The sequence below is a fragment of the Malania oleifera genome, chromosome 9, assembly GCF_029873635.1.
Source record: "Malania oleifera isolate guangnan ecotype guangnan chromosome 9, ASM2987363v1, whole genome shotgun sequence".
In the NCBI taxonomy this organism is placed as follows: Eukaryota; Viridiplantae; Streptophyta; class Magnoliopsida; order Santalales; family Ximeniaceae; genus Malania; species Malania oleifera.
Window position 1 is genome coordinate 45,818,648 of NC_080425.1, and position 27,792 is coordinate 45,846,439.

Genomic DNA, 27,792 nt, shown 5'->3' on the forward strand with positions numbered 1-27,792 from the left:
GACCGAAAATTTTAAAATCACCCATTCATCCCCTCACGAGATTACACAAAAAATTTCATATTTTAAATATTCTTATAATTATCTATAAATATTTTAAAAATATTTCTAATCACCCATGATTTTTTCAAAATAATACTTTTCATTATTTATTATTTTTAAAAAATATTTTATTATAATTATCACGCAAAATCACGAAACACACGCATTGCGAGTGCCAAGCCGGTACTAAAATCTAAAAATTCATGCCTGAACTGCAGAACATTAGTGGTCAGTGAAAACTGTTAACCCTAACGAAAGGTCAAAGAAGGGGCGATCCAATCCAACGGACAGTATGGAGCCTCGGAATTAATCTCATCGGTTTAGTCGTCTTTATAAACATTGGGGCCGAGGCCCAAGGACGCTAGGGTTTCTGGAAAGGGCACAGAGTGGTGCGATTCAAGGTAATATCCTTCTGTTTTCATCACTTCCTGGACTGATTATATTTTTCAATTTCACAAGATCGAATGGATTTCAATCCGTAATCAATCACTGGCTATTTTGGATTTCAGATGATTGATTTCTGTAAGCATTCTATTTGTTAAGCGATTGTCATCGTCGATTTCAAATCATCTTTGTTCCGCAACCAAGATATTATTTTTGATTTCGATTAATTTCCCTTTTTTTTTGGGGTTGGGGGGGGGGGTAGTTAGCTCATTCCGCAGGAGTGTTTAGCTACACTATCGAATGTTGCCGGAGGGTACAAGAAACTGTGTATTTTCTAAATGGATTTTGCACTGTCCCATTGCTGAGAAAACCAGAGAAAAGAAAAACTAGATACTCTAGTTCCGTATTCTGTTAGACTCGATACGAATTGTAATTTTTTTTTGGGGCTATTGCTGCTGTTATTGTAATCCCCTTTTTCTGATATGAACAAAACGATCTCCCAAGAAAAATTGTGGCTACTAATCAAGGCTGGAGTCTCAAAAGGGCTCTTTTGCCAAAACCCAGTTTTGGGTGTTTGGAAAGGAATACTGATGAGCCTGAGAATTGGCATAGCTTTTGCCATAGGCCTTTGGTTGGGAGCAATTTTGTTCATTGGTTGGAACTGGTGGTATTACTTTGTATTTTGCAGTCTTATCTCAATTTGTTTTTTGAAGCTGGCGGTTTAAAGTTTGAACATTTTAACTTTGAGGCTATGGTATGATCTTTGATATATGGTTTTCAACCTGTGATTCTTACGCTGATATTTTTTGAAAATTTCTTATTTGGGTCTTTTTAAGCAACTAATCCACTAGCACTTGTTTTGAGCATGGAGGGGCCCATCTTCTGTGAAATAGCAATATTGGCTTTTATAAAGTTTTTGTAGTATGCTGCCTGTTCTTTGTTTTAATGGGATTCATGAGTTCTTTCTGATTGATATGTTTTTTTTGTTGATTTCTGGGCAGGGATTTATTAATATGTGTTACTTGTACTTTTCAAAATGCAACATAATTTATCTAGCTGGCAATAATCAATAATGTGCTTTAGAAAATTTATCAATAATTAAGTTGTGAAATGCGGGGAAATGATCTTTTATTTTCAAACCTAATATGATTTTAATACTAATTTTTTCTAAAGTTTGGATTGAAGTTTTACTAAGTTGTGAATTGATTGGCTTGTCAATTGCCATTCTAATTTTGATTTTTTTTTTGTATTTGAAGTCAGACTAGGAAGATACTAGTATACTACTTTAATTTTTAATATTTTTGAATCAATCAGCTGTCTTTTCCATGTAAACCACATACGTGTAAGATTGAAATTGTGTTAGTAAAGAAAATGAAACTGGAAGTTAATACTATTGTTATCATCATTATTATTTGTGAGTCAATCTTGGGTGTCCTTTTTTGTGTAAACTAAAATAAACTTTGTATGTGTTGATCATTTATGGTTGATAATAACAACTATAGAGGTCCTAGGCTTGTTGGTGGATTATAATTTATCTTCTCATTAAAGAAAAATGGAAGTGAAATTTGCAAGTGTTGCAGAGATACATTTGAACGAAGAATGTCCCATCGCAAATTTGAGCATCCCAGGCATGGTTCTCTTGGATTTCTTCCAAGAAAAAGAGCCTCTCGTCACAGAGGGAAAGGTTGTTATGCTGTTTCAGTTCAATGTTTCTGCATGCCATTTACTTGTTTTTATCTTGTATGTGCAAAATTTTGAGCTATATAATTATTGCATGGTCATGATTTTTGGTGATGTTATTCACTTGATTAGTGGACTTAACCTTGTTAGGAGTTCCAAGCATGTAACTGCTGTCCTTATTTTGTTAGCCTCAATTTATGTATCTGGTACTTATTTTATATGATTTAGTCTTATTTACTGGGATCATATTGATCAATGTACCTCTAAGGCTAGATTGATGCATCTTGTATGTGCTTTATAGATACTTGCATCCAATAGGGTTATCTGTTTGTAAGTGCATATGGATATTATTGCCAACGCATTCTTAAAAGATTTGTTACAATTCTTTGCATCATTCAGGAACTTGGTTTGGGGACATGTTTGTTTATTCCAATGCCTTGTTTTGTTTTGGTTGGTATTCAAAGAGTAAGAGGTGGAAATAGTTTCTAGTTAGTATCACCTTAAAGCTAGCAGTTTAGAATTCATTTATGCCTTTCAAAATAGCTATATAAGGTACTTAATCCATATGTGTGTGTGTATATATATATAGTTATTTATTTATAAAACTGAACTACATCTGGTGGGAGGAGTTTTGAGCGCACTTACCAATCATGATCAGCTTTCAGAATGTTTTGCATTTGTAATTACTCAACTATTGAACTCGTTTACATCAAAGCAGACTTTATAATTTAATTTATGGCTATCAAAACTTAGTGATAATGTATTTTTTCCCATAAATGTTCTGATATAACGCACAATTGGTCGGGAGCACGCGCATCACCGCAGTATACTGTTGTTGTAATCAGTCAACTAGTCATCATGTTTGTCCCTATTTTTTCCTTCTATATGTTGTGCTGCATGCATTATTAGGCATTGTATGTCCTTGTTTGGTTGCTCTATGGGGGTTTGATTCTGAAATTATGCCCAATTCCTTTGTTGTTTGTATAAAGCTCTTGAGTTAATTGTTTCTGTTATTTCCTGTGAACTTATAAGTTTTTCCCACGTGTGTTTGAATATATAACATTTTTATTCAAGATACTAAAGTATTCAGATTTGATCACTCTTAAGGTGTGGTACTTAAGAACCTATGTAATCAGCTTAGGAAATTCTAGTGGACAACATAGAAAGCAATATTAAATTGAAAAAATGTGTCATGTGTTGGATGCAACATGTTGCTTACATGGCGGTTAGTGCCTTGCTTTTATAGAAACTCGTTTATGAACAGTCAGATGCAAGTCAGAGAAGTGCACAAAAAGCTTCTGGACACAGCGTGGGTATGGCACTGTTGTGATGTGGTTTTGCAAATGAGTAAAATTCAGACTCAACAACATATAACTAAAATTATAGTTTCTAAATTAAAATCTGAGAAATTTTTTATACATGATTACCTAATTTTAGGAAACATTTTTTTATTCTTGTTTTTTATAAATTGTACTATCTAGTGTTAGTTTATAAGGTTTAAACTGGCTGATAGTTCCTTAATTATATTATTGAGATTTGATATATTTATTAGCACAGATCATAATTGTTAGTTAAAATTTTAAAAGCAAAATGTTCTATAATACTTACACAAAGATATGGGAAATCCTAAAATTCCAAAAAGTCAGTATTGAGCAATTATGTGGCATATGCAAATATAGTTGCTTATTAAAATAGTTATACTATATTGTAAAACTTGAGTAGATATAATAATTGTTAATAAACATGTGTAAGTTACCTTGAAAATTTTTTGGATATATTATTTTGCTAAAAGGGCTTTCTTTATGTTATGCATTGTTTGGAATGTGTTTTTACTGCTTGCTTTTCTGCATTTCGAAAATGTTGAGCAAATTTTCATTAGAGGTTCTCAAACCTCACTTTGTTCTGTATGTGGCCTGACTTTGTCTTTTATATATACAGTGAAAGCATTCCCAAAAGATGATTCAACAAAGCCTTGTCGATTAACAGCTTTCTTGGGCTACAAAGCTGGAATGACACACATCGTAAGAGATGTTGAAAAACCAGGATCAAGTGAGTTTTCCAGTTTTCTGTTAGTCATGCATTTGTGGGTTCCCAATATTTTGCAACTTGAAACAAAAAAAAGAAATACTTTCAGATATATTGGTGAATATTGATCCTTTTCCTTTTACTTGTAATTGCCAATAATCTAGTTATTTTGTAGCTTTTTGCCTTGGAAATAAGTGTTGCGAAGAAACCTCTTGCAATTGGTGGTTTGGCTTCTGTCTTGTGTGTGTGATGGCAGTGAGTTTCTCCTTGTCCAGCTGAGGGTTTGATCCATGGTCTTCCTTCCCCCTCCCCTAACTTGCCTACCAGAAAATGGAAGACTGGGATGGCCTCAATTTCTGATACCCAGAATAGGTTTCACCATAAGCAAAATGTAGAAAATCCATGGCAAAGCACTATCATTTTGATTTGATCAATAGTGGTAATTCTGATTTAGTTTTCTAGTATGTGTGCATATGGATGGGTGTTTGTGTTATGCATAGATGTATGAGCATGTGTATACATGTTGCATGGGTGGAGGGTGCGATCGAGTATATAAAATTTCCTTATGATTGTGTGAATTTTTAAAGTGTGCTAAATGGAAATAAAATTCTAGTATATGATGGGACCTGTGAAACAACGTCAGAAATCCAAATTGACCATTCCATATCTAATTCCTAAGACCGATTCCCTATTACAAAATATATCCTAAATCTCAAACTTATTTCTCTGAGTATCATTTCTTGGATTTATTATCTGCAAAATGTGGTATACTTGCTTCAAACAAGAGTGCTATTTAATTGGTTATTACTCCAGTTAGTGCTGTAATGTTTTGCTTGTGGCCATCTCCACACAGAGCTCCACAAGAAGGAGACCTGTGAAGCAGTGACAATTATAGAAACACCACCTATGATTGTTGTTGGGGTTGTTGGTTATGTCAAGACACCCCGAGGCCTCCGTTCCCTGCGGACTGTTTGGGCCCAGCATCTTAACGAGGAGGTGAAGAGAAGATTCTACAAAAATTGGTGCAAGTCGAAAAAGAAGGCATTTAGTAAGTACTCAAAGAAGTATGAAACTGAAGAAGGAAAAAAGGACATTCAGGCACAGTTGGAGAAACTAAAGAAGTACTGCTCTGTGATTCGCGTTTTGGCCCATACTCAGGTATTCCTTTTTTCTAGAACTGTTTAAAACATCTTTTAAAAATTATTTTGTTTGCCAGAAGTTTCTGTGGAGCCAGAAGTGAGATGTCAATATCCATATGTGAATTTGCCCTTTTTAAAATAATCAGAGATGTTTAATTGTGGTCAAGTGATGATCTATTTCCTTGACACTTGACATAGTTTGCTATTTCCCATCACCCTTTTCTGCCAAAGTCATGAGGGATGTTTAATATCTAATGCAAATCAGTGCTCTGGGTTTGAACTTAGATACATGTTATTTGATTGCTTTTCTCTGGTTTGGTTTTGTAGATTAGGAAAGTGAAGGGATTGAAGCAGAAGAAAGCTCATCTGATGGAAATTCAGGTGAATGGTGGAGATGTTGCTAAGAAGGTTGACTATGCCTACAGTTTCTTCGAGAAACAGATTCCTGTTGATACTGTTTTCCAAAAGGATGAGATGATTGACATCATTGGGGTGACCAAAGGTAAGGGCTATGAGGGTGTTGTGACTCGATGGGGCGTGACACGTCTTCCCCGCAAAACCCATCGTGGACTTCGCAAGGTAGCCTGTATTGGTGCCTGGCACCCAGCTAGAGTTTCATTTACAGTTGCCAGGGCAGGGCAGAATGGTTACCATCATCGGACAGAGATGAACAAGAAAATATACAAGCTTGGAAAGACAGGCCAAGAGTCTCATTCAGCTGTGACGGAGTTTGACAGGTTGGTGTTTTCATCCTTCCAGCCTCTGTTTGATTGTCTTTTGGAAAAGTTTGTAGGGCAATAGGTGGTGACTGCTGAATATCCTGCTTGGCTTTGGGTTATTAGAATGTAGCTCTATTTTCTGCATGGCTTTGGGTTATATCGTTAAGTGTAGGGTCCTAAATAGCTCCTTAGAACTGTCCTAAATTTCTTGAATAACACTTCACTCGTTCAGACACTTGTTCAGATCCACAGAAATGTTGAAAGATGTGCGATCCCAATGTTAGCCTCTTTCAGCATCGTTGCTATACATTTTTACGAGGTCCTTAAAATCCTTTGCTGAATGATACTGTTCATTTTTCCTGTTGAAATTTGTTGCCATAAAGTATACCTGTTTGGAAGGTAGCAGGTTAGGTAGTATTAAACTCCTCCACTCCCCTCCCCTGTTTGGGGGGGGGGGGGGGGGGGGGTTGGGTTTTGTGATCTAATCACCTATGCTGTTCATCATCACTGAACATTAAGTTATTATATTCATATGTACTCCTTTTTCTTTTTAATATTTCAATAGGACCGAGAAGGATATTACACCTATGGGTGGTTTCCCTCATTATGGAGTGGTAAAAGAAGATTATTTGCTGATGAAGGGCTGCTGCGTGGGCCCAAAAAAACGTGTGGTCACGTTGAGACAGTCGCTATTGAGGCAGACTTCCAGAGTTGCTCTGGAGGAGATCAAACTCAAGTTCATCGACACATCCTCCAAGTTTGGTCATGGTAGGTTCCAAACTACACAGGAGAAGGCTAAGTTCTACGGACGGCTCAAGGCTTAATAAGTGAAGTGAGAAGAAAATCAAGATCCATTTCTGTTTTGCTGTATTTTCTGAGTTTTAATGGAACATTTCCTTTTCTTAGTTTAAAATCCTGGCTTTGTTTGTGCTTTATTTTCACTTGTTTGACCAAAAATAAGATTGGGGTTTTGTACTTTCAATTCACTCTCATTTATTTATTTTTTTGGTGGTTTTCAAGTATTCTTTAAAATATGATTCTAGTGAATTGATGTTGGTTTTATATCTTGCTTTAGCTGCTTTGTCCATGGTTTAGATGGCATGGATTTTAGCTTGATTTATATTGGGGCTAATGGCAGTTGACTAGAAATTGAAAATTGAGGTCATCGCTCAGTGGGGGGATGACCAAAGTACGCTTGTTGCTGATCATAATTCAATTTGATGTTAATTATTAGAAGATTTAAGCAGGTGAATTAGCAGCTGCTATTTTGCCATAGAATTGGTCTACTCTGGTTGCTTCATGTTGTTGGAGCAGCTCTCGTTGCCTTGTGGAGTATTATTTGTTGAATGCATTTGGTGTTCTGTGTTTCGGTTTTGTTAATGGTTATTTAGTCATTTGGTATTATTATTATTTCATCTTTGTGAGTTAGGGTATTATGGTCAATAGCATTATACTTAAAAACCATATATTATAAATGGAGGGTGAGATCTATAATTGAAGTTATATTTTCCATTTTACTCGATTAACATGGTATCACAGCATGATTTTGAAACCTAAACCCTTATCGTCATCAGTGCCATGAAAATTGAAGTCAAACCCTAGATTTTCTACTTGTCTACCATCATATTAGAATTTTTAGCAGCACACTGGTCTTAGAAAACAATTAGTAATTGTCAGAAGTTGGATCAATCTCTAGAAATTTCAGAGGCGACATTGCTAATTAGGAACACAAATCCATTATAGATTTTGCAAAAACAACACTATAGTCACCACGTATTGTTTGGCCCCCATTTCAGGCAGTGCCCGAGCGCACCCTTGCACGCCAGTCGAAGGTTGCCAAGGCCCCAAGGGCCCCTATGTTGGTGCGTGAAGCTGCTTTCAAGCATGTGTTTTAGCTTGAATTTATCCAGTAATGCTCAAATCCCTTTGTAAACATATTAATGGAGTATTTTTTGGTGATGTTTTTTTTGTTGAAAGATCTCACCTTTTTTCTTACCTAGTTTATTGGGTCTAAAGTTGTAGGATATGTTGTGTTTTTGATTCAATGCTCTTAATCCTTCCGTAGTGTAGATACCTAATTTTGTCTGGATTTAAAATTTAGTGGGAAATAAAAAGTCTAATTGGAGTTCCTCTTCCCTTTCTTTAAACCTCTATTCATAAATTTCAAGTTTGAACACTCAATTGCACTTTTAAGACATAATTAAGCCTCATTTGAGTTAATTGAAGAGTTATTGGATGAGCTCATATTCTACAAGAGCTTCTTCTTTTTGTCAAAAGCTCTACTTAGCGTCACTAGGAAGGGTTACCTTGCTCTAAAAGAGCCTTTTGGTAATTAGACGTTTGGGAGCTAGCCACCATTCTCCCCTATAAAAATGATGTGATGGCACTTGCAAGACAAATGTCCACTCCCAAAGAGAGAAGAAGGGAGAGCAAGCTTGAGAGGAGCAAAGGAAGGAGGATAAAAGAAGAGAAAGAGGAGAAAAAGACAAGAAAGCTTAAGCCTTGGAGATTGAAGATTCAAGTTAAGAGAAGGAAAATATAGTCCCAAGGTAAAAGAAGCCAAAACCTCAAAGAAGATCAAGGTAAGTCTTTTATTCTCCAACTCTTCTTAACATGATTTCATGATTTTAAACATGCATGAATAATGAGACTTCATAATCATGTAATTTGGTGACCAAGGTGAGATTTTCATACTTTCTCCATGCATAGGATAAAACTGCAATTTTTCTCACCATTGTTGTGGTAACTTCTAAATTTTAGGGTTTGAATGCACATGAATCGATCATCAAAGCATGCTTAAGGATATTTGTAATTTAAGATAAGTTTGTCTATGTTTGAAATGAAAATCAAGGTAAAGCATAGTTTTTAGGTCATATGTGTGTTTAAAAGCTGGAAAAGATTTAAAATAGCATGAAAATGTAGAGAGAAATATAATGGAGAGGGCTTTTGGTGTTTTGCTAGGCAGAAAAAAGGAGAGGAGAGATTGAAAAAAAAATTACTTTTATATGCATGGAACATTGAAAGGGCGTAAAATAGGTCAAGGTTCATAGTGTCTAAATAGCTGGAGAAAATAAATTAAAAAAGCCCTAAAACAACCCAAATTTGGCCATAGTGTTGACTTTTTGAGTCCGATCTCTGTTTTGATGCCGACGAAATACAATGAACTTATGTGTATATTTAGCATGTGAACATGTTCATATTTGAGATCACACATAAAGGACAGGGAAATGGAATCCAAGACGGATCTTAAAGCTTATTTCGTGTGGTATATTCCATGGACGACAGATGAGTAAAAGAAGAAAGAAGACAGTTAATTTTTATTGTAATTGCATTTGATTTTTTGGTCTGTAATATTATGGTTTGTAATAACTGCATCTCAAAATGACGACAGTCTGATCGCAGGGATCCAAACCTGACCTTAGGGGACCCAACCTAAACTCAAATCTTTTTTCTTAAAAGCTAAAACTCATATAAAGGTTTTTAAAATAATTTAAGGTCAAAAACAAGGTTTGCAAAGACTTCGGTCAACCGACGTTGGATTTTTGGGCTTAATTTAAAAGCCCAGTTATTGACTTTTTGAGTCCGATCTCTGTTTTGATGCTGACAAAACACCAGTATCTTATTTGTGTTTAAGTATGTGAACATGTATAAATTCTAGCACACATGAGATCAAGAGACTTAGAAGCCAGAAGAAACTCCAAGATCATATGTATTTGGTGCATTCCATGAAGACACACAAGTAAAAAGATTGAAGACATTTGTTCTTATTGTAAAATGCATTTTGTTTTATATTTTGGGTTTGTAATATTTGCATATCATGCATAATAAGAATTAAATGTTCAAAGGCTATAGTCTGACCGTAGGGATCCAAACCTGACCTTAGGGGACCCAATCTAAACTAAAACCTTTTTCTTAAAAGCTAAAACTCATAAAAAGGTTTTTAAAATAACTTAAAGTCAAAAATAGGATTCGCAAAGATTTTGGTTGACCGACATTAGTTTTTTGGGCTTAATTTAAAAGCCCAATCAACCAAACCCTTCCAGAATAAATTAGCTAAGTCGACCGAACAGATTGTATGCCAGAACGTCAAAAGTTTGACTAAGCCTCGGTTGACCAACCGATTGGCGTTATAAACGCTTCGGTCGATCGAACGGGTTAGAGTCAAATATTTGACTTGTCCCGGTCGACCGACCAATTTTTGAACTAATCGTCTACGGTCAACCGAACCTTGAAAGTGACTTTTTCTATTGCCCTTAGCCGACTGAAGCTTTAGGTCAAAATTGCTTCTGTCGATCGAAATTCAAATTTCAGTAGACCGAACCTTTCTTCAGGTGACCGAAGGCTCGAGAAATTTCCTGGCTTAGCCAACCGAACCCTTCCCTCAGTCAACCGAAGTAGTTCTTAACTTCAAATTCTTTGTGAATGTTCGGGCGACAGGCCTCAGCCTCGGTCGACCGAACCTCTCTGGTTGGCCAATTTTTACCGAGGTTAAACAAGAGTTAATTTTTATTAAACTTAATTAAACTTTTCCAAAATCCTCAATATGTCCCCAATGGTCATATTTTCACCCAACTCTATATATATCCCTTCATAATTCTTAATTAGTAAGATGAATAGTTAGAAAATCCTCTCAAATTTTATATAATTTTTTTCATCTTCTTGAGCTTTATTGTACATACTCTCTTACACTCTATTGTTTCAAAATCATTTTGAAGAGAGCGTCTGATTAATTCCTTTACATTTTTTAGTTGCAAGTTCTTTGCATTTGAAGGTTGTTGAATAGGAACATTTATTTTGGGCATACGTTTTTGTAAAGCTTTCTATTCTCACTTGTTATTATTTATTGAAAACCTTTTTGAGAGCGAGCTTATAAGTTTCTCCACATATTTACTTGTTAAATGTTTTTGGAGAAATACTTTCTGATTTGAAAACCCTTTGTGCACATAGACTTCAAACGCTTGTATTTTGATTGTACAAAATCATTTAAAAAGAAAAAACCCTAAATTCTCCTACACTTCACTTGAAAACATTTTTGGAGAAAAATATTTTATTAGGGTTAAATTGTTGAGTCATTATCATACATACATACAAATATATATATATATACACTTACTCAAAGATTGCAAAAGTTATTTTAAGAAAATCACATATCTCACTTGAGCATAAATCCTTATCATACGTGAGTGTATTGAGCATATTGTTGTACATCATCAGCTTAGTTTAGAAGCACATTTGTTTGTACATAAAAATTATTTGATTATCTGTTATATTCCCAACGTGTGGTCAGAAGAAGGAGACTAGCCCTGTGAATAGTCCCGAATTGCTCAGACTCGGTTAGGTGAGCATCAGATTGATTCAGATCCGGTTAGGAGAACTAGGTGCACCAGCCTGTAAGGTGTTGTAAATGGTGTTGCTCCACTCGTGAAGTGAGCAATTAGTGGAATCCTCGTAGGCAGTATTGGCCAAACCCTGATAACATATTGTGTGTGCACTTTGTAATTTTGTAATTTATTTTTCGCACCTATATGTTATTGTTTAATGCTTAGATTATTTTACATATGCACTTTGAATGATTGTGAATTACTGAGAATAGCTTATTTGTTTTACTATCTGCTCAGTAATCTATCTATTGAATTGGTATGTGTTTTAGATAGACCCTAGGTTGTGGTATACTGTTGTTGGATTAGTTATGCCTAGGAAGAATTAATTTTAAATTTCCAATTCACCCTTATCTTGGGAATACACCAATTCCAACAAATTGGTATTAGAGCCTCATTGCACTAGGCTTAAACATTTTTGCAAAAGATCACAATGACTCAAATTGGTGTATCTTCATTCAGTGAGGGACAGACACCTACTAGGCCTTCTATATTTTGTGGCGTCAATTACATCCACTGAAAAATTAGAATGAGCATATTTATAAAATCAATGGATTGGATGGCCTGGAGGGTGATTGTTAATGGAATTCGTGTGTCCTTTGATGAAAATGATATTAAGTTAATGCATGTGAATTTATATGCCACGAACATGTTATATCTTGCATTAGATTCTAATGTTTTTCTTGAGATCATGGCATGTAAGAGTGCACAAGAAATCTGAGATGAACTCGAAAGGAAATATGGAGAATCCCAAGAGAATGAGACCACCACTTAGGAACTGGTAAATGATAGGGCAATTGCATTACCAAATAGAGAGGTATATGATCTCAGCCTCTATAGATGATTCCGTTGCTGAATTCTGTGATATATCATATGCTGAATTATCTATTGAATCTTATGATAGTTTTGTTAATGTATGCGATGATTCTTATGAAAAATTTTGTGATATAACTTATGATGAGTCATCTATTGTTTCTGGTGATATTAATGCATGCAATGATTCATATGATAATGATTATAATAATTCCTGTGATGAATCACGTGCCGAATTGATAAATGAAAACATACCTTCGTGTGAACAACTGGAAAATGTTTTATAAAAAATGCATAAATTTCTAGTTAGGCTGTTTAAACAGAAGACAATCTTGAAAAAGGAAAACAAAAGGTTGGCTAAACAATTAGGAGATTTAAAAGAATATCATCTATCCTAGAAAAGAGAAAAATTAGGAAGGTTCTAAAAATCACTTGCTTAGAAGGAAAAATGGAAAATGATTTTGAATCAACATCCAAGGTTGCAAGTGAGAAGATTAGTTCAATTAAATTCTTAGGAATCAAAAGAAATAATTCTTTCAAAGAGGGTTCCTATTATAAGTCCCACTGTCATAAAAATGCCTCATTGAGCAAAAATAGAACAAATAAGCATGATCCCTCATAGATATACAAAATTTGCTTATGTCGAAAAATGAAATGGCACATTCGGCTCACTTGTCCATCAAAAAGTGCCAGAAGCTTAGATAAGGAAATGATGTGGGTAATTATGGAGGCTAATCCCATAGGATAAGAGGAAGGAAGGGTTCCAATAGAAATTAAATAATTATTCTTCCTTAGAGCATAGGAATAGCTATAAGGGGTTGTGATGACTTTAGGCTTGGGAAGTGGGGCATGCTTAAAATCCCAAATCTTAGTATATTCACTGTACACTATTATCATACTAAGATTCTTAGAAGGGAGTTCAGCCAAAATAAAGATTCAAGTTATATTTATCCTATCCGAACTTATACATTAATATCATAGTGATTGGGTAAAATATGAAAACATTGGCCACAGAATACTAAAGTAAAATCCACTTCCAAATGGTCATGACATCTTTGCTAGGTAAATAATTCTTAAAGCTTAACCCATGCCTAAATGTGGATATCCTAAGTTAAGCATATTTTTGTCCATTGCACAAGTTTGGTTTTAGGGAATTCATCATATATTGTTTTACCATCTAACCCTAAGCCTATCCTTAAATATAAAAGCCTTATCAAATATTGGTCATCACTTTAGGCTTAAGCACTAATGATCATTGGTCCCTATTTTAACTAGTGCTTACTTAAAGACATCCTTCCATAACCAAAATTAGAGGTAACCATTAAGGGATTCTAGTTTCATTGATTAATCAAAATATTCCCTTTTGTGCTTAAAATATAAAAATCTTCTAATTTTGGTTCACCATCTCCTCCATAAGATCTCCTTACCAAACCATGATCATATTTGGTAAGGTTTCACCCATTCTTTGGTTTGTATCCTTGCTCCTCTATGTGATCATATCTAAAGGATACTTTCCATTCTCTAAAGAGCGTTGTTCACAATATTCATATACTCCTAAATGCTATTTGCCCAATCTGTCTGGACATATCCGCTTCCATGAAAATATTTTGAATAATGTCCACTCATAATAAATATTCTTTTGAACTCAATAATAATTTTATTATTAAGAGCATTTAAATTATCTTCACTAGCTCTCAAACTTTAAATCAAATAATTTAAAGTTTCATCTTCGTGAATTAAGTTAAATAGCTAATATGATTGCTATAGGTTTCAACATATATGAAAATGCAAAAACTAAGAAACATATGCATGAACATTAAGAAAGAAGAGCCATTTGATATTATGTTTCTCACACGTACTAAGATTCATAAGAAAAGAGGCAGACATAGGCTTATCACCTTAACGAATATTCATTGTGACTTTTTGGTCTGATTAGCCTAAAGCATTCATCGTCAAGCTTAAACCATCAAAAATCTTAAAAATCTTGGCTAATGGAATTAGAAAAATTATGAAAAAGGCATAAGACAAAGATAATGCGTAACTCAGGGGGAGCATTACTCTTTATTATTGTAATGACCTCCTTCTCTAGTCATTTAATAAAACATAATAAATAAAATAGTTAACCCGAACCCGTGGGTAACGGGGACACCTGTCATACACAGCGGAACCTAGGCAGTAGTAAATATAAATCACATTCTCAAAACCATAGAATACATAATACCAGAGTCAATTATAATCCATCACGTTCTGTATTATATCCAATCACAAAAATACCCAAAACCACCAAAAAGTATTTCCTAGGATCCTACAACAAAACCCATTGATCCTAGAACAACACTTAGCCTCCTAGCGGGGTAACTCAATAAACTCAACAGTGGCCACGACCCGCCTGTCCTTCTGGGTTTCCTGAAAATTATTTAATATTTGGGGGTGAGATACTTGTCAGTAAGGGAAAATAAACTAAATACAGTTATGTGGCAATATGAATACTTAATGATAATATAGATATACAGTACAATCTTCATACTCGAAAACATTCATCGTTTAATAATTGCAAAAACGTATACTTTCATATTTCAAATACATTATACTAATCTTAGTTGTCTGGTACAGTTAATAATACTAAAAACATATCCAGGATGAATAGCTAACTGATGTCATGTATTACCTCCCATGGCGGATTGTGCAGCCCGAAGGCGGGACCTGACAATGGCAGGCCGACCACTGCGCAGTAAAAAATGTCTATAAGTACGATGGGCCCACCACACCCTGGTCTGGACTTCTAGGTGGATGTCTACACTCTACATAGAAAGTCACATCGATTATTCGTCTCCCACCCCCTCGTGGGGTGGTTAGCAATCTAAACATAGATATCCGATCTATAAGCTACGGTACCGTGCTCCTGAAACTGAACTAAACTAACATCCGGGTTCTGATAACATATAGTACATGATAATATAAAATTTAACATAAATAGATTGATAGAATTTCTATAATTTCATAAATACGGCCTTACGCCAAACATTTCATAAATACAGCCTCGCGTCGAAATTATACATAAAACATGGCCTCCCGCCGACTATCAATCATGACCTTGCATTGAATTTCTTATACATATCATTTTGAATAATAAATCAATTAACGTGTAATTTCAACATCATTTTGTACTGTAATATTTCATATTCTTGAAAACATGCTTCATTCGTAACATAGTCATATCATAATACTTCTCACGTAAAATAATATTCATGCCACACATTTACTGTATAAAACCATACTTTATATTCCAAAATCATAATTTCTGGCATCTCATACATATATATACATTTCAATATAATAGCAGTATTTTCCCCAAATGTGCATTTCCTTCATAATATACAAATATAATACATACTTTCCTAAAAATAAATTTATTGATAAATAATAATAATACGCATGGAAAATGACTGCTTTAGTTTATTCCCTTACCTGACACTGAAAGAAACCCCCTAAAATTTCCAGTCTTGCACTCGTAGGGTTCCCCGTTCAACTCCCTGAAAACAATAACTTGCAGAACTAAACTTCGATATTTTCACATGAATATCATTTTCTATAACTACAGTAGGACCAAATTTGGCATAAAAAGCCTTACCTCAACTTAGAGATGAATTTTGACTAGCTTCCACCAACAATCTGCTCCGATAGATTTGGAGAGAATTTCCCTAGGAGCGTCGTGGTGGCCGCAGATCATCGATCTGGCAACTAATGGAGCCGAAATTGAGGAGAGAGGAACCAAAGGGATAGAGAGAGAGAGAGAGAGAGAGAGAGAGAGAGAGAGAGAGAGAGAGAGAGAGTAATTTTTTCTTAATTTTGTGCGTTTAAATATGGGCTTTTGATATTTATAAGGCTGGATTCGTCGATAAGACACATCACCTCGTCAATGAGTCTGTGGAAAGTTCGTCGATGAACTTGCACCTTCGTCGACAAATTTCAGACTTCCAAAAATCCTCTCTTTATATCTTCTCATCGACGAAACTTGTCTTTGTCGAAGAGGCCCTCTTGTACCCTCGTCGACGAATACCCTGTGTTCGTCGACGAGGACCTAGTGAACTCCCTTGGTTAATACTCCCAAAGTGCAATGTTTGCCTGCTTCTGTTACCGTTTCCATTTCCCTTTATCTCTATTTAGATACCATTATTATTATTTGGGTCATTACATTCTCCTCTCCTTATAAAATTTTGTCCTCGAAATTTACTATTCATATAATTCATCATCCCTTAATTGGCAAAATGGTCTACTTATTTTATTACTTACCCTCACTTATGGCGGAGGAATACCGTGGTTACATTTCAAGTCCTGAGAGATTACATAAACCAAAATAAAATTCCCCCAAAACTAAAATATCACTTACTACTAGAGTATTACATGTACCTGCAAAAGAAACATTACATATTTACTCATATTTCTTAATCACATATGGACTTCTTGGAATAATTGTGGGTATTTCTATCTGATATGCTCCTTGAGCTCCCAAGAAGCCTTTTCTATTGCATGATTCCTCCATAGAACCTTTACTAGAGGAATCTTCTTATTACGTAGTTCCTGTTCCTTTCTGTCCAGAATCTGCACAGGTACCTCCTCATAGACTAGCGAATCACTGAGTTCTAACTCACCATAACTGATAATATGAGAAGGATTTGGGACGTATTTCCTTAACAAGGATATGTGGAATACGTCATGCATCCTGGATAGTGTAGGTGGCAAAGTTAGCCTGTAGGCAACCGGTCCCACTTTCTCTAAAATCTTAAACGGACCGATAAACCTAGGGCTAAGTTTACCCTTTCTACCAAACCTCATAACTCCTTTTAACAGAGCTATCTTCAAAAATACATGGTCACCAATATAGAATTCCAAATTCCTGTGGCGATTATCGACATAACTCTTCTGTCGGCTCTGAGCTGCATTAATTCTATCCTTAATGAGCCGAACCTTATCATACGCCTACTGTACCAGCTCTAGTCCTACAACTCGCCGCTTACCCATCTCATCCCAATACAAAGGAGATCGACATCTCCTATCGTACAGTGCCTCAAACGGTGCCATACTAATGCTGACCTGAAAACTGTTATTATACGCGAATTCTACCAGTAATATGAACTGAGTCCAACTACCCCCAAAATCTAATACACATGCTCGGAGCATATCTTCTAGTATCTGTATCGTCGTTTTAGTCTGCCCGTCTGAGTGAGGATGGAATGCTATGCTAAACGATAGCTGAGACCTTAGAGCTTATTGCAAACTTCTCCAAAACCGTGAAGTGAAACGCGGGTCTCGATCTGACACAATAGATACAGGCACTCCATGAGAACTAACTATCTCCTAAAGGTAAATCTCCACTAAATGGTTGAGGGAATAGCTAATCTTGATAGGGAGGAAATGGGCGGTCTTAGTCAATCGATCTACTATCACCCAAATCGCATTCTGGCCATGCAATGTCGACGGCAGCCCTAAAACGAAGCCCATGGATATATGATCCCATTTCCACTCTGGGATAAATAACGGCTGCAACTGACCTGCTGACCTTTGGTGCTCAGCTTTTACCTACTGGCACGTCAAGCACTAGGCTACATACTCGACAATTTCTCTCTTCATACCACTCCACCAATAAAACTCTCGTAGATCCCTGTACATTTTTGTACTATCAGGATGAACTGTATACAAAGATCTGTGAGCCTCATCCAAAATAGTCTTCCTAATGTCAGTATCGGCAAGAAAATATAATCAGGAATGAAACCGCAAAGCTCTGTCATCTACAATATTGAATTCCTCTCCCTGACCACTCTGCACTCTGTCCATCACCTCTACTAATTCTGGGTCTTCTTTCTGGGCAGCTTTAATTCTTTCCTGTAGAGTAGGTTGTACCACTAGGCTGGCGATACATACTGGAGGATCACTCTCTACCAACTCTATGCTGAGTCTCTCTAGATCCATTATGATCGGATGTTGAATCTCAATAGCTGCCATCGCTGGTATCGCAGACTTCCTGCTCAACGCATCAGCTACCACATTTGCTTTTCCTGGGTGATAATTGATGGTACAATCAAAATCTTTAATCAACTCTAACCACCTTTTCTGTCTCATATTCAATTCCTTATGAGTGAAAAAATACTTTAAACTCTTGTGGTCGGAGAAAATCTCACACTGTTCGCCGTACAGGTAGTGCCTCCAAATCTTCAATGCGTGTACCATGCAGCCAATTCAAGATCATGGGTAGGGTAGTTCTTCTCATATTCTTTCAACTGTCTGGACGCATACGCCACCACCCTACCCTACTACATCAATACACAGCCAAGTCCCTTCAAGGACATGTCACTGTAGATAGTATAACCCTCACTTGCAAATGGGATAATCAGTACCAGTGCTGTGACTAGTCTTTGCTTCAATACCAGAAAAATTTGCTCGCAGTTGTTGTCCCATTCAAATCTAGCATTCTTCCTAGTCAGTCATGTCAGAGGCCCTGATAATGCTGAGAATCCCTCAACAAAATGACGGTAATATCCAACTAACCCCGAGAAACTCCTGATCTCCCAAACGTTCCTCGGTCTAGCCCAATTCACTACCGCCTCAATTTTACTAGGATCCATAAAAATTCCATTTCCTGAGATAACATGACCAAAAAACACAACTTTCTTGAGCCAGAAGTCGCATTTGCTGAACTTTGCATACAACTTCTTCTCCCCAAGCATCTGCAAAAACTGCCTCAAATGTATCTCGTGCTCCTCATAGCTCCTCGAATAGACCAGTACATCGTCAATAAAAATAACCACAAACTGATCTAAACATGGATGAAAAATCCTATTCATCAAATCCATAAATATCGCAGGAGCATTCGTCAGACCAAATGAAATAACAAGGAACTCGTAATGCCCATATTTGGTCATGAAATCCGTCTTCGATACATCTTTTGCTCTCACCTTTACTTGATGGTAGCCTGACCTGAGGTCGATCTTAGAGTATACCCGTGTACCCTGAAGCTGGTCAAACAAATCATCGATACGGGATAAAGGATACTTGTTCTTGATGGTCACTTTATTAATCTCCCTGTAGTCTATGCACATCCTCATAGACCCGTCTTTTTTCTTCATGAATAGAACTGGAGCTCCCCACGGTGATACACTAGGTTGTATGAAGCTCTTATCAAGCAAATCCTGTGACTGATCTTTCAGTTCTGCCAACTCTACTGGCGCCATTCGATACGGTGCTTTAGAGATTGGCACTGTACCTGGAAGTAGATCAATGGAAAAATCTACCCCACGATCAGGTGGCAAACTCGACAATTCATCTAGAAACACATCAGTAAACTCCTTTACTATTGGCGTGCTGGTGTGCTTCACTTCATTCCCTGTTGTTTCTTTCACGAAGGCTACAAATCCCTGACAACCTCTTAGAAGTAGCTTCCTCGCCTGAACTGCTGAAACCATTTGAGGTAAAGATTGCACTCGTGACCTTATAAATATGAATTCTAGCCTTCTTGGCAGTTTAGAAATTACTTCTCTCGCATGGCCTTCTGTTGACCTGATTAGTCACACCCAGTTTTGATTATGACAAATACTCTTGGTACTAATGGTTGTACTAATAATTGTATGCAGGTTCACCTTGTGCGCGCTTCAGGACTAAAAGACTTATCATGATGGTGTATGGTGTTCATGCCGATGAATAAAGAATCTTGAGCTGCATTTTTATTTATTATTCAGTTTCTTCATTCTAGGATGTATTTTTATTTTGGACTGTACACCCATATGGCTTGTAATAATTTGCATCATGCATGATAGGTAGGTATGCTCAAATTGACCTTAGTTGGACTTTAGGTTCCTTCACGGACCATAGAAAGACCTTAGGGAACACCCTTCGGTTGACATTCGGTTGACCGACACTGAATTTTTTTGGTGTCTTCAAAACGATCGAGAAATAACCCTAGGACACTCACTATTGCACATGCATGTGTTAAAATTTTGAATAGGGTGTTTGTTACATGAAATAGGACCAAAATGCACACATTGTGCATTTTCAGTCGACCAACCTTGGCAGTTCATTCTGCCTCAATCGACCGAATCCGTCCTGGGTCAACAATTTGACCTCAGCCCGGTCGACCGAACCCCATAGTTCATTTGTGCCCTGGTCAATCGAACCTAGGTCCAGGTCAACAGTTGACCAAGGTTCTGGTTGACCGAACTAGGTAGTTCAAAGAGCCCCAATCAACCGAAACCTCCCTGAGTCAACATTTTGACCATTTGGTCGACTGAGCCCTCTTTGTACTCCAACTACCTAGTTGACTGAGGGTCTTCGGGAGAAATCCCAACGGTTTGGTCGACCAAACCAGCTAGGTCAAAATGGCCCGGTCGACTGAACCTCAGAAATTTGAAAAATCGCCTTCTCCTCGTCAATCGAGCCTTTTGTTCAAAATCCATCTAGTCGACCGAACTATATGAGACCTGGTCGACCGAAACATTTCTGGTCGACTAGACCTCTCGGGTTGCCCTGACTTTTACCGCGGTTAAACACATTTTAAACAGGGTTAATTATTTTAAAATGATTTAAAACTTTCCTAATAATGCCCAATAGGTCCCCAACGGCTATAATTCTTCCATTCTCTATAAATAGTCCATCATTTGCAAAAATTATATACATGATTAGAAAACTTGATTAGGGCAAAACTCTCTCAACTCTCAAAACCCTATATTAGCCAAATACTTCTTATAAACACTCACATACTCTTCAATCTTGATTTCTTTAAGTAGTGTGAGTATTTCTATAAGGCTATAGGGCGTAATCTCTCTAGCTAATACTCTCTTTTGGTATAAAGTTTGATTGATTTTATTTGAGAGTATAGCCTAAAGTTCTTCCACGGATTTCATTTGATAAATCTTGTGTGGGAAGACTTTGAGGGTTGTGGTTTTTGCATTGTTGTTGCAAGATACCTAAACCTAGATTTTGTGTGCAAAAATCCTTTTGTGAAAAGCTAGTCTTTCAAACAACTCCATTGTGCTTTAGACATTGAAATATCATATTGAGTTTGTTTGATCTATCTTGCTTAGCATATTTGAAACCCTGATATGATTTTGTGATATTCGAATATTGTGTTTCAAATCTTGCTTAGATACACACTCTAGATCTTGATTGATTATCATACTTGATTGAGTGTTTAGTACACATTAGAGCACTGAGCATATCTACGTATCATTTGTGCTTGCATTATTGATTGAGCTGTATTGGTGCACACATCTGCTTTTCTAGAAGCATATTTTCGTTTACAAATTTTATACACATCTATTGTATTTCCAGGCACGGGCCTGAAGAGGGAGACTAGCCCTAGAATAGTCCCGGATTGGCTTAGACTTGGTTAGGAAAGCTAGGTGCGTCATCCTGTTAAGGCGTGTAGGTTGAGGTCAGCCCCGCTAATTGACCTGGTTAAGGTTGAGGTCAGCCCTGTGTTAATTTGACCTGGTTGTAATCGGTGTCGCTCCACCCTTAAGTGAGCTATTAGTAGAATCCTCGGGCTTGTAAGCTAGAGGCGGGGACGTAGACATAGTTGGCCGAACCCCGATAACATATTGTGCATGCTCTTTACATTTTCGCAATTTATTTACTGCACGTGTATGTTATATTGTGAATGATTAGGTTTACATTTTCATAGACAGACCCTAGGTTTAGTAATACTATTTATCTGGTTTAACCTAGGCGATAAATTTTAAATACCCAATTCACCCGACCTTTTGGGATTGCACCAAAGCTAACACCTTCTATACGGGAAAATTAGCTGCTAGCCAATCCATGCTGAAAATAATATCAAACCCATGCATGTCCAGAACTACCAAATTAGCAAATAGAATCCTTCCCTGAACATCAATTGGACAAACACAAAGTACCCTACTACATCTCACCACTGACCCGGTTGGTGTAGCCACTAATAATTCACTATCTAGTGATTGTGTTTCAGCCCCACACAATTTAACACATTCCACAGATGCAAACGAGTGTGTGGCCCCTGAGTCAAAAAGTGCAATAACTTTAAATAAAAACATATTAACCGTACCTGTCACCACATCGCGGCTGTAGTAACCGGAAAAAAAAATAATAATAATAATAAAATAATAAAATAAAATAAATTAATTAAATTAATAAGTAAAATGAACAGTATGATAAGGAACAAATATATATATATATATATATAAATATTAAAGCATGCATATATATATATATATATATATGTGTGTGTGTATATATATATATATATATATATATATATATAAAAGGTATGAAAGCTTCTTAAAGAAGCTTTACTTTACTTTACTTTATTTAAGGTTTATTATATATATATATATATATATATATTATTAAATTAGCACAAGCTTCTTTAAGAAGTTTTGGAAATCAAATTTTGGATATTTTTTTTGGAAGTGCTCTCTCTCTCTCTCTCTCTCTCTCTCTCTCTCTCTCTCTCTCTCCTACGACTCTCTCTCTTCGATTCCAGGTTAGTTTTACGCCGGATCGACAAACCGAAACCACCACGACGCTCCTGGCGAAGTTCTCTACAAGTCTGTCGGAACGGATCGTCAGGAAAACAAAGTTGGATTTCATCCCAAATCCAAGGTAAGGCTTTATATTCAATATTTGGATTTTTGACAGTTGAAGAAAGTAATATACGCGTAAAAATACTGAACTTTAATACTGGAAATTTTCAGTTCCAGGGTATTGATTGGGAACGTTGGGAATCATCCCTAAGTTAAGGTAAGACTTTTTAAGTCGAATTTGATTTAGTGGTAGTTATAGAAAATATTGTACATACGAAAATACTAAACTTTAATTCTGTGAGTTTTCATTTTCAGGGTATTGAGTTGAGAACCTTGTGGGTACGGGGAAGATTTTCTTAGGGGCTTTTCAGGAATCAGGTAAGGGGATAAACTAAGCTAGTTTTGTTTTAAGAAAATGTATGTATATATATATAGCATCTGGTTTCAGGAAAAATAAATATATTTATATATATGATTTATATTTGGAAAATACTGTTTAAATGATGATATGTTGAATACGTAGAAAATTTGTTTAGTGTGGCATGAGTATAAAAATGTTGTGAAATACTATTTTTTTTGGAATGGGGACGATATGGATTTCTATGATGGAAAACCGGCGTACGGGCCGAGATATTTTTATATGTATATGTGATTTGCCGGCGTATGGGCCGTGCTATGTGGATGAGATTTGCCGGCGTACGGGCCGTGCTATGTGATTTGCCAGCGTACGGGTTGTGCTATGTGATTTGCCAGCATACGGGCTGTGCTATGTGATTTTCCGGCGTACGGGCCGTGCTATGTGGTTTGCCAGCGTACGGGCTGTGCTATGTGATTTGCCGGCGTATGGGCCGTGCTATGTTAAAATGTGTAATACCGGCGTACGGGCCGATGATTTTCATGATACACGTATATATGTAAAATGATATGATTGATGTGAAAATAAATGATATGAGATATTTATGTATCACGGTTTTAGTATATGTATATGATATCAGAACCTGGTTGGCTTGGTCTAGGCTAGCACTTGCACGGTACCGTTGCTATGTGTCCATGGTCCTCGTGATCATGATATCTGTGTTAACGCCACTGTACGGAGTGGTGTGAGATTGGATGGTCGGTGTGGTTATTTTCAAGAAGTGTGCTGTTATCGCCCCTGGTGTACGGACCAGTCTGGGTAGACCCATCAGACCTACAGACTACTGTTTGACTTGGCAGTGGTCGGCCAACCATTGTCAGGTCCCGCCTTCGGGCCACACAACCCAGTCATGTGGGGGTAATACATGACAACAGCCAGCTAACCTACCAGGATTGTTTTATGTTATTATTAGTGTATGAGATGAGATATGTTTATGAAAATGCAGTATATTCTGCTATGTGTTGATATGCATATGTTTTCCCATATTTGATAAACAGTATTGAATATGTTATGTATGGTATATGTAAAACACAGAATACTCATGTTGCCACACACTGGTATTAGTTTATTTCCCTTACTGAGAGGTGTCTCACCCCTAAATCTTATACATTTTTCAGGAGCCCCTGATAGGAGAGCGGGAAAAGCCCCGCTGATCTAGATCAGTTGTTTGCCCTCTTTGGAAGGGTAAGTTTTTGGTAGGGACAGTTAGGTTTTGTGGGAGATTGTCCCTAGATTTCATTTTTGAGATGTATATACTGTGAGATAGTAATTGTAGTGACTCTGGTATGTGTTATGCACAATATGATGAGATGTATATGATTTTATACTTTCTGCTGCGTAGGCTTCTGCTGTATGTTTTGTTATATCCCTGATGCCCACGGGCCCAGGTGGATTGTGACCTGCTGAGCTGGGATGTATAATGTGATGATAATTTATTTATAAAAAAAAAAATATGTGAAAAAGGAGCAGGTCGTTACAGCGGCTGCCATAGCATCACCCGGCGTTAGAGCAAAGACCTTGGCTGGGGCCATATTCCGCTGCTGGCCTCCACGTGGCGCTTGGTAGCCTCTTCGAGTAGGTCTAGGAGCAGGAGCAGCACCAATCTGAGGCTGACAATCCCTCATCATATGTCTTGGCTCCCCACATCGGTAGCAGACACCTCGCCCGGCACAACACTCCCCCAGGTGTCTCTTCCCACAAGACGACCAAGCTGGAGATGGCTGCACACCCTAGAAATCGTGATTCCCAATCTCCTGTCTCCGGTCTCTGTAGTAGCTACCTCTCTTCCACAAACCATGGCCGACTCCCTACTGGGAACCAGAAGGTGTGGATCTTTTCTTCTGTCTATGCTCCTCAGCCTCCAATCGCTTCCCAATCTTTGCTATAATGGCTTTATCCACTAGCTGAGCAAAATCATGCAACTTCAGTATCGACCGTTGGTTATAAATTTCTTTTCTCAGACCTCTCTCAAACTTCCATACCTTCTTTGCTTCATCTGGTATGATGTATGGGCGAAGCGAGATAATTCAATAAACCTCACCTCGTACTACTGTACGATTTGTTGTTCCTGCTTCAGATTCAAGAACCCCTCAATCTTCACTTCCTTGGATGAGGCTGAAAAATACCTGTTGAAGAATATCTCCTTAAACCGCTCTCACGTCATCTCCATAGGTACTGTCCTCTGCTACTCTAAAAGTTTCACCGTCGTCCACCACCTCTTAGCCTTTCCACTCAGTATGTAGGTAGCCAATAGCACCCTCTGCTCCTCAGAACACTGCAACACTACAAATATTTTCTCTCTCTTTTGCACCCAGTTTTCAGCGACTGCAGGATCTGTCCCTCCTAAGAAAGCCAGAGGATTCATAGTTATGAATTTCTTTATCAAGCTACCATGGCCTTCTGACAGACCACCCTGTTTCCTCGAGCTCCTGGCAATTTCGGCCATGACTTGCCATGCTACGCTGTGTAAAACTGCATCTGAATCACTACCTACAGTGCCTGAGGGTCCAGCACCCTCATTTCCACTAGCATGGGCACTACTGCGTCCAGGGTCCATCCTGAAAAAGAAATAACCTAACTCAGAACCCCTTTATTATACATATCATCTAACTCATATAATATATTCTCTTAATTAATTCATCTTTTGTGATCTTAATTCAAGGTTTAATCTTACAACCTAGATACCTAACCCGAGGATAGTTTACCATGACTTTTCTGAAATCGTCACCCCAGGAAAATCACACAAACCACCAAAGAAGTCCTGCATCTAGACTACAAAACCAGATATCAAATCCCCTTATCCTATATTCTGGTATTATTACTACTGCACTCTAGAGTCTATAGAACCTAGTATCCTAGGCTCTGATACCAAACTATAACGTCCCCCTTTAGGGCGTTGTCACTTCCTTATAGGCTTTGCGCCCATGACAACAACGGGTACCTATCAAAGCACTCAATGAGATTGAGGCGTTACGTATCGCCGTCCCTCAATTCAGTAAGCCCCCGGACTGAGAGTCTTACTTCGCCATAATCATTCATAAGCGAGAGTTCCCGAGGATCGGGGTAACTAGTCCTTTGCTCTGATACCAAACTATAACGACCTCCTTCTCTAGTAATTTAATAAAACATAATAAATAAAATAGTCAACCCGAACCCGTGAGTAGTAGGGACACCTGTCATACAAAGCAGAACCTAGGCAGCAGTAAATATAAATCACATTCTCAAAACCATAGAATACATAATATCAGAGTTAATTATAATCCATCACGTTCTGTATTATATACAATCACCAAAATACCCAAAACCACCAAAAAGTATTTCCTAGGATCCTACAACAAAACTCATTGATCCTAGCACAACACTTGCCCTCCTAGCGGGATAACTCAATAAACTCAACGGCGGCCACGACCCGCCGGTCCTTCTAGGTTTCCTGAAAATCATTTAATGTTCGGGGGTGAGACACTTCTCAGTAAGGGAAAATAAACTAAATACAGTTGTGTGACAACATGAATACTTAATGATAATATAGATATACAGTACAATCTTCATACCTGAAAAAATTTCATCGTTTAATAATTATAAAAATGTATACTTTCATATTTCAAATACATCATCCTAATCATAGTTTTTTGGTATAGTTAATAATACAGAAAACATACCCAGCATGAATAGCTACTTGATGTCATGTATTACCCCTCATGACAGGTTGTGCAGCCCGAAGGCGGGACCTGATAATGGCTGGCCGACTACTGCCGAGTCAAAAATGTCTGTAAGTACGATGAGCCCGCCGCACGCTGGTCCGAATTGCCAGGTGGACGTCTACACTCTATGCTAAAAGTCACATCGACTATCCATCTCCCACCCCCTCATGGGGTGGTTAGCACCAATTTGAACATAGATATCTGAATCTATAAACTACGGTATCATGCTCCTGAAAATAAACTAAACTAACATCCGGGTTCTGATAACATATAGTACATGATAATATATCATTTAACATAAATAGATTGATAGCATTTCTATAATTTCATAAATATGGCCTTGCGTCGAACATTTCATAAATACAGCCTCACGCCAAACATTTCATAAATACGGCCTCGCAGCAATCATTTCATAAACACGGCCTCGTGCCATCTATCAATCATGGCCTTGCGCCGAATTTCTCATACGTATCACTCTGAATAATAAATCAATTAATATGTAATTTCAATATCATTTTGTACTATAATATTTCATATTCCTGAAAACATGCTTCATTCGTAACATAGTCATATCATAATACTTCTCACGTAAAGTAATATTCATGCCACACATTTGCTATATAAAACCATACTTTATATTCCAAAATCATAATTTCTAGCATCTCATACATATATATACATTTCAACATAATAGCAGTATTTTCCCCAAATGTGCATTTCCTTCATAATATACAAATATAATACATACTTTCCTGAAAATAAATTTACTAATAAATAATAATAATACGCATGGAAAATAACTACTTTAGTTTATTCCCTTACCTGACACTGAAAGAAACCCCCTAAAATTTCCAGTCCTGCACTTGCAGGGTTCCCTGTTTAACTCCCTGAATATAATAACTCGCAAAACTAAACTTCGATATTTTCACGTGAATATCATTTCCTATAA

At 37.1% G+C, this 27,792-nt stretch overlaps 1 protein-coding gene across 2 annotated transcripts; it reads left to right on the plus strand.

Moving 5' to 3' along the window:
• The first annotated feature begins 270 nt into the window (after window positions 1-270).
• LOC131163894 (large ribosomal subunit protein uL3y) lies at window positions 271-6,968 on the plus strand. Of its 2 annotated transcripts, none has more exons than XM_058120712.1 (6): window positions 271-561; window positions 686-2,107; window positions 4,042-4,152; window positions 4,982-5,286; window positions 5,595-6,004; window positions 6,552-6,968. In XM_058120712.1, exons 2-6 carry the CDS (start codon window positions 2,023-2,025, stop codon window positions 6,808-6,810), a joined length of 1,170 nt encoding a protein of 389 aa, XP_057976695.1. In that variant the 5' UTR covers window positions 271-561; window positions 686-2,022; the 3' UTR covers window positions 6,811-6,968. The 2 variants fall into 2 exon arrangements, with proteins under 2 accessions (XP_057976695.1, XP_057976694.1); XM_058120711.1 differs by having other exon boundaries at window positions 271-440; window positions 2,004-2,107.
• Window positions 6,969-27,792: the final 20,824 nt, after the last annotated feature.